At 43.6% G+C, this 11832-nt stretch overlaps 1 protein-coding gene across 1 annotated transcript; it reads left to right on the forward strand.

Annotated features, from left to right (window-relative positions):
- The first annotated feature begins 6004 nt into the window (after positions 1-6004).
- On the forward strand, positions 6005-11589 carry FAM170A (family with sequence similarity 170, member A). The gene is made up of 6 exons (XM_012727823.1): positions 6005-6169; positions 7037-7186; positions 8804-8938; positions 9661-9959; positions 10901-10959; positions 11522-11589. The coding sequence occupies exons 2-6, from the start codon at positions 7117-7119 to the stop codon at positions 11562-11564; spliced, it is 606 nt and encodes a 201-aa protein (XP_012583277.1). The 5' UTR covers positions 6005-6169; positions 7037-7116; the 3' UTR covers positions 11565-11589.
- The last annotated feature ends 243 nt before the right edge of the window (positions 11590-11832 follow it).

Consider the following 11832-nt stretch of genomic DNA (forward strand, 5'->3'; position numbering starts at 1 on the left):
CCCACCTTGCTTACAATTCACAGTTAGCAGCTAAAGCTCTGACGGGAAAGTGTCCTTGACAATTGTGTGCCTTACCCAACCATGGGGATCTTTTATAATTAAACTGATTATCCTATGGTCATTTGAACTCTATGCGTCTCAATCTAGTCTCACATTATTAACTTGCAATGGGTATCTATCTATCTACTTTGGGTATCTATCTATCTACCTATCCATCCATCCTCCTACCCAACCATCTATTATAGATCTACTTATATAGCTAAATCTCTCTCTCTAATTATATAAATATGTATAAAATTATATAATATAAATACATAATTATATAAATATATAAAACATATATATATGGAGAGAGAAAGTGAGAGACCTTCTGTTCTTAACACACTGATAAATATAGGGATGCCAATTCTGGAAGGTCTAGTCTGTTGCCAATTTCTGATAAAGTTGGGTATTCATTTTTGATACTTTATCACCACCGGTGCCAACATTTGTCTCATTACCAGCTACTATCCTCTCTTAACCACATCTAAATGTCTCCTATCTCATTAAAATGGCCTCAACTCTAAGCCTATTTTCCTCTATCCCTTACTAAAATAATAGCTGATAATGGTTTAAATTAAGGTATTTCTTCTCATGAGGTAGGTTATATTTTAACAAAAACCCTCAACGTTTGAATATTTGAAGTACTCAATATGCCTAAATTTTATTTTTAAAATATCTTTCTGGCATCATTCTTCATTTTTGTGCAATGTATGATTTCCACATGAAATTCTCACCACCTATTAACCCATGTACCATCATCATAGTCCCTTGTGCTCTTGACACTCCTGTCCCAATCCTTCTCCCTCTTCCTCCCAACAGAATGTCTCTGATCTCTGATGATTTTGATTTTTACTTTATTATAGTTACTCTTTTATTTTTCTGATTCCTTTTTTGTTTTCCTTACATTCCTCCTATAAGTGAGACCATTCAATACTTTTTTTTTCCCCTGGCTTGTTTTGCTGAGCATAATTCCTTCTAGTTCCACCCATGTTGTTGTGAAGGGTATGAGCTTATCCTTTTTGGTTGCCAAGTAATATTCCATTGTGTAAATATACCACATCTTCTTGGGCCAGTCATCTAGTTTGGGCATCTGGGTTATTTCCAAGGCTTACCTATTGTAAATTGTGCTTCAGTAAACATAGGGGTGCAGATGTCCTTTCAAATTAATGTTTTTGTGCCTTTGGGTAGGTCCCTGGGAGTGGTATTGCTTAATCATACAGAAGCACCATTTTTAGTAGTTTGAGGAACCTCCGCACAGTTCTCCATAGTGGTTGGACAAATTTTCTATATTTGAGTTTTACATAGTGGAAAATTGTTTTAGAGGATGCAGGGAGCTGAGGTAATGACGCAGGTATTAGAGGTAGGTGACAGGCCTGGGGAAACACAGATGTGACCCTTCCATGCTGATTTGGAAACATATTGCAAAGGCAATGGGCCAGAATATTGTTTGGCTAGGGAGCAAGAAGATCCAGCCCTCGGAAAGTTTATTTATTTGAGCTTTTGTTTTTGGGGGTGGAAAAACAAGTCAAGGAGCTCATATTACAAGGAGTTGTGACAAATCCAGTGGTAAGGAATCATGGTGTCTAATTTCCAAGTGCTCATATTCCATGTTGGAGGGAAATGAACACACTTTAATATTTTTGTCTGAGGGCAGAGTATGCCTAGAGTCATCCCAGAGGCGTAACTAGTAGGCCATTCTCACTGTAATATCTGGAAAGAGTACTGACAGAAATTAAGATTTTTAGATGCATTTAAAAATAAATCACAATTCAAAGATACTTTTGATAAAATGATTCAAACAAGGGCTTGTGCCCTGTGAGTGGAGGGCACTTTGATCTTGTTGAGCAGAGGATCCAAGGTGAGTATCAGCTCTATTTTGGGGCCACCTGCAGGACTTGAGTGTTTTCATTGAGTATTTTCAATTTTATTTGGTTCATATTAAGAAACCAACTAAGTTTTGAACAATGGGATGATATCCTTACAGAAAGCAACTATGACCAGGACTGGGTTGGGAGGGACAGTGATGGTGTACTCATTTATCCAGTTTGGGGAAGAGTTGAAGATTGCCTCTCATTCACTAGATGTGCATGCGTCTGCAGGAGCAAAACAAGCAGTGCATCTTGTTGAATAAATCCTACCATCTATGCATTTTTTTCTATCTGTGAGCCAAATATTTGGCAGCCAAGTTATCTTTAAAGTAATCAGAGCAAAACCTATTTGGAATAAATGTTTCAGAACCATTTGTTACTTTGCACAGACCTATGAGTAAATAGGATTGTGCTAAAGCATTTACCATAGCATGTGGTTCTGCAGAGGCTGCCACAATATTATATATATTTTTATCTTGGCTAATCTCTCACTGTTGCCTCCACTATTATTCAAAGACCTGAAGTGTCAACAAGGTAATTGAAATAGTGAAGTGGGAGGCAGGAGTTTTCCCTCCTGTTTCTTAGGAAGATTGGTCCTTTGCAGTCCTAGAATTCAGAATATATAAGGCGCCCAAACATCTGTCCTTTACCAGGTCAAACATTTCATTGAAATTATTTTCCAATTGCCTTTCAGTGTAAGGTAAGTATTCCTTAGTTACAGATCTAGTTCTGTAAATGAGTAGTTGGATGGTTTTGTCAAACCTCATATTCAATGAGGAAGAATTAATATTTTTCTTTATGGTTTTCTTTGAATCCCAGTACTAACATTCACAATTATTTCTGGCTCAGGTGTCTAGGAAATGGGGAGTCACATGGTAAGATTGTGGGCAATGATTTTTTTTTTTTATTAAAAAGTTTATTTTTACATCATTTTTCACATTTTTTTTTTCATCTCGATTGTAATCCCCACGGGCTTCCCATCACCAAATCACCCCTGTGCCACCACCATAGTCCCGTGCATTACCCTCCCTCCCCCCCCCCGTTTTTGATCCCATTCTCCACTCCACCCCCACAGAATGTCTCTGGTCTATGGTTGATCATTATTTTTGTTATTTTCTCGCCTGGTCCATTATACTCCTGCTATGAGTGAAACCATCCGGTATTTTTCTTTCTCTTTCTGGCTTATCTCACTAAGCATGATCTTTTCCAGCTCCATCCAAGTTGCTGCAAAAGACATGTGTTTCTCTTTTTTGGTTGCTGAGTAATATTCCATTGTATATATGTACCACATCTTTCTAATCCAGTCATCTACTTTTGGGCATTTGGGCTGCTTCCATGTTTTTCCAATTGTAAATAAAGCAGCAATAAACATGGGGGTACAAGTATCTTTTTCAATCAGTGTTTTTGTGTCTTTTGGGTAGATACCTAGGAGTGGGATTGCTGGGTCATAGGGAAGCTCCATGTTTAGCAGTTTGAGGAACCTCCAAACAGTTTTCCATAGTGGTTGTACTAGTTTGCATTCCCACCAGCAATGCAGGAGAGTTCCTTTTTCTTGTGGGCAATGATTTTAATGGAAGTGATAGGTGTTCCTTTTGGGTCAGAACATTTAATTCCAGTGTGAGACTCCTCAGAATTCATTCTGCTGAGGCAATTTACAATTTTCCACGTAGTGGTGGCTTTATTAGCTTGGATCCAGGAATGAGAACAGTTGGCAGTAGATGTCCCTAGTAAGCATGTAGTACAAGGAATTGGAAATAAACCCTAATCATTTTAAGCCACTGGAATTTTGAGGGGGCCATTTATTACAATAAAATAATCAATTTAATTTTGAATGATCTGGTCTCTAAAGACTAAACTGTGATGAAATTTTTTTTCCCTCTTCAAGTAATGGTTTAGTCATATGAGAGTTATACCATCCACAAACAAGATAAAGTGACTGAAAGGGTTCTGCTACAACTGGTTTACCAAATTCTATCCCAATTAACTCCAACAAGGTATTGGAGCATTTTAAAAAATATATTCATTACATCATTCTTCATTTTGTACTATGTATGATTTCTCTGTGCAGTTCCCACCACCAATTCACCAGTGCACCATAATCACACTCCTCTTCTGATCCTTCCCCCTCTTCTGCCAGTTGCCTGATGATTTAATGTTTACTTTATTATATTATTTTTTTCCCCCGATTCCTTATTTGGTTCCTCTTCATGCCTCCTATAAGTGAGACCATTAGATTTTTTTTCTTTTTCTTTTCCTTTCTGGCTTATTTCACAAAGCATAATCCCCTTCAGCCCCACCCAGGTTGCTGTGAAGGGCATGAGTTTATCCTTCTTGAATGCTGAGTAATAGTCCATTGTGTAGAGATACCACTTCTTTCTGATCCTGTCATCTATTTTTGGGCATCTGGGTTGCTTCCAATGCTTACATATTGTAAATTGTGCTGCAGCAAACATAGGGGTACAGGTATCCTTTTGAATTAATGTTTTTGTGTCTTTGGGTAGATTCCTAGGAGTGGATTTGCTCAATCATATGGAAGCACCATTTTTAGTAGTTTGAGGAACCTCCACACAGATCTCCGTAGTGATTGGGCCAGTAAAACTGTGATGAACTGGAGAAAAATCCTGGGATCCTTTCTTAAAGTAAAATTTTCCCCTATGATTGCTGTAGATACATCTCGAATCAATTTTGCACATGTTGTGGTCACCTCTGCCTGCCATAGCTTAGAGAACCTAGTGCCATTGAAATGATTTTTCCTTTTCTGAAGAGAAGTTCAGTTATTTGAGAAATTCAGTATCTTACAAACATGCTTTAGAATCACTTTCCTTGGAAGGATGGAATTAGAATTCTTAGTGAAATTTGAACTGTAACTGAAGATGTGACCAGTGTGGTTTTGTGGCCATCAGTGGGTGTAGAAACTATTTCCTAGAAAGCAGATAGGCAAAATTACAATATAGGAATGGGGCTGAATGCGCACTGATTCATATTAACTTCATTGAAAAATGCATAACTTTGTGTTCTTGTTGTGATACATTAGGAAAGTGCATGCCATCTTCTCTGAAGTAAGAAAAAGAAATTGAATCTAACTCTTATCACTACTCTAGGTTTACCTGTTGACAAGGAAATATAAGTAATTAGGGAACTCCTTAAGTGACACCGTAAGAATACAGTTAACCAATACTAAACTGGAATATTCTACAGGATAAATACTTTAGTTACTTCAAAAATAAATGCCAAAAAGAAGAAAGGGTGAAGCACTGTAAATGAAAGTCCCACCAACCTATGTAATACATGGATTCTGGTTGGACCTTGCTGTCAGTCATCCAAATGTAAAGGAGACATTTTAACATAATTGGAGAGAACTAAGGGTGGCTTGATTATTAGTAGTAGGATAAACAAATTTATCATTAAATTTAATGGCTGAGATAGTGCTGCTGTTTCTAGGCTGAAAAAAAGTTCTGATCTGTTGGAGAGAAATACTGATATAGGAGAAATGATATAATACAACATCTCCTACATCCTACTTCCCAAAACCTTAAATTAAAAGAAATGTAGATCTTAAAGATAATATATATGCTTGTGTATGTCAGGGTAAACAGAATAAGAGCGGCAGAACACTGGTATGGAAACTGAATCCTGGGTACCTCGTTCTCCATTCCCTCGAGACAATTGTATAGAATTTAAATTTATAATTTTCTACCACAAAATGTTTCTTAAATATCTACCTTCTTTCCTAGGATTCCTCTATGAAAAAGGGAGTTTCCCTTTCCTCAAATCCTCACAAGGATGCTCTTGTCCTGCCTTTGTTCTCCTTCTGTTTTGATGACATCTGTAGCATCTTTTCTAAGTTGGAGTCCACTGAGGATTTTTTAAAAAGATGTATTTTTTTATGCACACAGAACCTGGGTACAGCCAGAGACACAGGGGGTGGTGAGAGGCTTCACCAGAGACAGAGTGGGGAGCAGAACAGGCAGATCAAAGGTCTGCTGTGCCATGTGGATCACCTCCAGGGCCAGGGAAGAGCTGGCACTGAAGCGGATGCAGCTCGCTTGCAGTGCTGCATCCTAATCTGATGTTCCGACAGGGAAGGACCCCACTGAGGATTTTTAATGTCTGCGGTGACTTCTGGGAATCCACCTCCTCCCTGCACCTCTATTCTCCTACCAGATCATGGCCCCTGTCCCAAAATCTCTCATTTTAGATTGCAGTCAAGAGGATACTGATGAACTGGAACGGGTGTCCATTGCAACCAGCCAGAAAGCGTAAGACTGTTTTTTCAACTCCACTTAATTTCTATTTAAGCCTTGGTCCCACTAGTGTGCTGTTTATATTGCTACCCATTGCTGTTTGGAAATCATTCGGGGCCAAAGTTTTGAGAATGGGAGAGAGAGCAGGATCACCGTTTGTGGAACACGCAGCTGTGATAGTGAAGAAGTCATGCAGCCCGTCGCTCGCCTAGCTTCCTTGATGTTTGATGGGTCCTCCGGCGAGATGCCCGGGACAGCTTCCTTAATTCTGCTTGTGGCTGATTCCTCTTGGAGTTTTGCCATGTCGGCCCCTTCAGCCACACTGCAAATCCTCCATGATCTATAGCTCTCTCTCTCTGACTTCACAGAACCTCACAGTACTTTAAGGTTAAGAGCAAGCACTTAATTTCAGCAGGATTCGAGAATTCCTGCTTCTGTTTGTGCTCAAGTATCCTCTCATTTCTAGGGAGTTTGAGATTCTAGAAATAAAGGCCAAGGCTACCCACATGCTATTTGCTGTTTCCAGTCTTTTTCTGCTCCTCCTCAGGCTCCTCATTGAATACTGAAGGGAAATGATGGCGTAGAAGTCAAAAAAATAAATTGAAACAGAGACAGAGTAACATCTCCCCAAAATACTGTCACCTTTGGAAGATGTGGAGAAGGCATCATTTTTAAAAAGGGGGTGTGGCCATTTATAGGTTCACAGAATGCACTGATGTCACCCCTGAGGTCAGAGAATGCTGCTAGAGGCCTAGTGACCTTTGAACCTTAACAGCCCTGCTCTGTAGTGAGCCCTGGGTGGTGCTGCTACTTCCTCAGTGGCCTGAGTTCCTCAGCCATTTGAGAGACTTGACCATTTTCATTTGTATTAAATCATTTCAGCAAATTTCCTGAGACCCAAGAGGGGCAAAGGGAGAGAGCTGCAGCTCTGTGTCCCCTAAGGCACGTTGCCAGCAGGTCGTATGAAACGGCGACAAAAGAGGAAACATCTGGAAAATGAAGAGTCCCAAGAAAGTGCTGAGAAGGGAGGAGGTAGGTGCTTGGCATCGGGAGCACAAGGGTGCGGGCCAGTGTAGGGCTGGGCCAGGAAGGAGGGCTAGAGAGTGAAGCCACCACTCCTGCATGGAAGAAGACCAGTATGGACTGGTGGGTCCGACCATCCCCAGGGCCCTGTGGGGGAAGGTAGCGCAGTGCCTTATGGACGGCAGGTCTACCTGCTGGCCAGGGGCTTCTCCCCTAAGCCAGGTGGTGCCTGGGGCACTGGCGGCCCAGCAGCAGCCTCCTGCTGGGGTGTCTCTGATGTGTCATGTTTCTCAGTCCCCTTCCTGCCCACTGAGACCACATGGATGGCGCTGCATGGGGACTGGAAACATGTAAACAAACAGTTTGTGCTGAGAAAGGGGTGGGCGCAGGGAAGAAATACAGCCCAGGGGCTCCCAAATTAGAGCCCCAGTTAGCACCCAGCAGCTGGTTCAGCCCTGGGCCCCAGCATCCTACGGAGGCCAGGAACATTCCAGGCACACCTGGGTCGGGACAGGAAAGAAAGTGATGGCTCTTGCTGGTTACACCTGAGAATGTCTTTGTCTCTGTGTGGTGTTGGGGTAGCGGTAGGGAGAAATGTGTCACGTGCTCCCAAAAGGGTTGACATCTGCGTGGTGATGCTCCTGTCGCCTGCCTGTGCCTCCATAACTTGAGATACAGATAAGAGTATCTGTGGAATCTTCATGAGAGTCTCCCCGATGCAAAGACCATCGTAGCCACATACGCTCCAAGACAAAAAATTCAAAGCTACTTCTTTATTTAATCCACATGGATTAAATAATCAAGTGGGTATGCCTCTGTTGGTATTTCCACACAGCAGTCCAATGCTGTGCACACATGATACATGTGTGTGCATTATTGTCTTCCTACACCCAAGTCTGGCATGTACACACACACATACACACACATATCCCAAGTCTGGCCAGGTATAATATAGCACGTTGAATGGACTTCAGGTAAACTATGGATACTTTTTCTTACTATGAGTATGTCCCAAATATTGCATAGGAAGATTTATACTGGAAAACAAGTCATGGTTTATCTGAAATTCAAATAACTTTGAGTTTATTTGGGATTAGGTATTGTGGTTTGCAAGATCTGGCAACCCGATATTCTTATCTGCAGCTGACCTTTCCGTTTGGTGTCTGTGTCCTCCTACTAGATGGTTAAGTTTTATTGGAGGCTAGTATTGGAATCATGCCTGACCCAGAGTAGACACTCACTGAATATTGTTGAATGAGTAAATGACTGAATCCCCCCCCCCCCCCATAAGTACAAACCATGCCATGTGATCAGGGAAAGTGACATGAGGCATCATCCTGAGCCCTGCTTACCACACCAAGCCTGCACTTATCAAAGGCTTAGCTCATCCACAGCCCTCTCACCCTTCACACATATTCTCCACGCATGCCAACAGTGTTAACATGAAACTAATAAAATAGTTACTGATTGAATTAAACATTGCTGGATCTGCCGGGAAGCAGCCTGTAGGCCTTGCGTATTTACTGCACCTGACATACATCAAACGCTCATGTTTTTGCTGGATAGATGAATGATACAGAAACACGCCCAGCCCACCATCTCTCCGAGTTTTCTTTCCTTCCTCAGGAATCTCGAAGCCGCAAGAGGATGCCTCTCGGCCCGAATCCACTGGTGTGCCCAAAGGCCTACGGGTAGGGGAGGTCTCCTCGGCTTCTGAATACTTCTCCTGTGTCTCTTCTCCACGCAAGTTCATCCATGCCGGTAAGGGGTGTGGGGCCCTTGGGTGTGGGGCATGAAGCTGAGAGGAAACCAAATCAACTAGAGGTGACAAGGCTCTGTGGAGGAGACTGGGAAGGTGGCAGAATTGTTAGGTGAACATGACCAGGTAGGGGAGTTAAGGCTCCAGAGCCAGAAAGGTCCGGGGTTTGAGGTATAGGCGGAGGGGCCGGATTAAGCACTTTTGGGGGAACTAAGTGGAGTTTGCCTTTGCCTTACTTCCAGAAAGAGACAGGATTCCTCAGCACAGTCTCTGGCACTGGCGCAAGATACAGAGCTCCAGCCCACACACCCTGCATACCGACTGCACTGCACACACATCTGTTCTCAGCACACAACCAAAACCCGCGCCCAGGATCACAGTGCCATCACCCTATACCGCAGTCTATGGTCCACAAAAAGACACGTCAGTGACACGCTCACATCCTCCTCACAGCACACCCGGCTCATCAGCCGCCCCACTTCAGCCCGCACCATCAGACAACATACCCCTCAACACAGACACCCATCCAGAATTCCTGCTCACGCGCGTGAACTCCTGCTTAAGCACCAGGCCTGCGGCCTCTCAGAAAAGGAACAACAAACAGCAGCCCCACACCACATTTCTTCTTTGAGGTGCCACTGGGATGAGCTGTTCCTTCAGCTTCAGCCCTGCCTCTCGGCCCCTCCCCCATCCTCATTCTTGTCTTTCTAATTTCCTTTCCCAGGAGTGCGGAGGTTACAGCGAGAAAGAGAAAGCCCCCGGCCTAGGTCTCCCCTAGTCCAGTTTCAGGAACAAGGGGAGATGGCTCCCCCTTCTCAGCATGTCTCTTTCTCATACCCTTCCTCCTACAAGACCTGCGTGTCCTCTGTGTACATAAACAAAGAGGAAAGGGGCATGAAAATATACTACATGAAGGTACAAATGAAAAAAGGTGTGGCTGTCTCCTGGGAGTCCAAAGAAACCGCAGAGTCACTGGAAAAACAGCTGAAGGTGGAAGAATTGATCCTTCCTGAGAAAGTGCGGGTAGGTGCACCCCCCTCTGATGTGTCTACCAGAAACCTCCTGTCGGACAGCGAGCCTGGCGGTGGCGGGGAGGAGAAAGAACACGAGGAAAGGGCAGAGCCAGACAGCCCACCGGGGTCCCCTGCCGTGGAGGAGAGGCCCAGGGCCAAGACACCTGACTGGCTGGTGACCACAGAGACTGGCTTCAGGTGCATGGCCTGCTGCCGTGTCTTCTCCACCTTGGAGATCCTCCAGGAGCATGTGCAGTTTGGGATCAGGGAAGGCTTCAGCTGCCACGTCTTTCATCTCACCATGGCTCAGCTGACAGGCAGTGTGGAATCAGAGAGCATCCAGGAGGAAGCAGAGGAGGAGGAGGAGGAGGACCAGGAGCAGGAGCAAGAGCAGGAACGGGAGCAGGAACAAGAACAGGAGCAGGAGCAGGAGCCGAAACAGGAACAGAAACAGGAAAAGGATCAGGATCAGGATCATGAACAGGAACAGAAACAGGAGCAGGAGCAGGAGCAGGAGCAGGAGCAGGAGAAAAAGAACCAAGATGAAAAGGAGAATGAGGATGAGCAGCCAGTAGGAGAAGATCTTGGCATGAGGAGACCTTGGAGCCCATGTCCAGGCTATGTGTTTCAATCTCCAAAGGACAGGAAGTGAGCAAGGGCTGGGTCCATTGAGGGACTGTACCTTCTCCAAGCCAGTACTATCTCTCTAGTCTAGGCTCATGTCTCCAGGAGGGAGATTTGGGGGCTTTGTCAGCTTAGGGAACAACTGAAGGGGGGAGAGGGTAACTGGGCTCCTTGCTTCTTGCACAGGCATTTAGTAAAGACATGCCTGTAGGTGGACATTTTTATTGAGCTTTTTAGCTCCCACAGGAAGTTCTAAAAATTTCCAAGGGCTAACAGAACACTTTTCTCTTTAACTAAGTATCTTTTTCTGTTTTGGTTTCCACACAGCAATTGAGTTACATGGGCCAGAAGATCCTGGAAGATGTTGTGGTCTTCTCTTGGGAGAGGTAAAGCTGGAGACTGGCACAGTCTTCTGAGTCTCCATCATGAGGGTCTAGAAGAATCTAAGGGCAGGGGTTATACCTGGGAGCTCGACAGTTATGTCAACTTAGTCATACCCCAAAATTTGGGGAAGTGATCTCCATTTATTTGAATGAGAAAGTGGGGGAGGTTTGATTCTTGCTTTCTCAGTATGACCTTGATTGACTTCAACTCTGAGAGGAAATACTGCCAGGAACCCTTCTAGAGAGCTCAGCATAGCCTCAAGGGTAGGGTCAGTGTGAAGAGAAAAGAGGGAACTATCAGGATCAGAAGTGTGAGGTCTGAGAGTCTGAGAGTCTTCACCTGGACTGGGATGACCTTGGCGGGACACTATCCTTGGCCAAAAAGGGATGTACGGAGAGGATTTAATATGAAAATGAGGTCCCAAGTTATCTGGCAAGTTTGCAGGAAACAAACTCTGTGTTGTGCCTGGCTCTGATCTTTATGACTGAGGTGAAGGGCAGTTGGCCCACAGAGCTCATATTACTTGTTTCTATGTTTTCTGCCTCCTTTGTTTCTTACTTCCAGGGAGAAGATAGAACCATTGGCAGACAGAATGCCAATGGTATGATGGGGATGAAGGGACCAGTGTTACATATAAGCATCATATGCAATAAAGGCTGTTTTCCAAACCTGTCTTGGATATAGTCTGTAATTAAATATACGTATGCATGTTATGTATGTTTGTTTATATCCATCCATCCATCCATCCATCCATCCATCCATCCATCCATCCATCCATCCATCCGTCCGTCCGTCCGTCCAGCATCCATCCATTTCTGTCTGTAAAGTGGTTTGTGAATCAGATTTATCGTAAACACCAAAGAGATGTATCATCC

The sequence above is a fragment of the Condylura cristata genome, unplaced genomic scaffold (genome assembly GCF_000260355.1).
Source record: "Condylura cristata isolate star-nosed mole 26May11 unplaced genomic scaffold, ConCri1.0 scaffold00021, whole genome shotgun sequence".
NCBI lineage: Eukaryota > Metazoa > Chordata > Mammalia > Eulipotyphla > Talpidae > Condylura > Condylura cristata.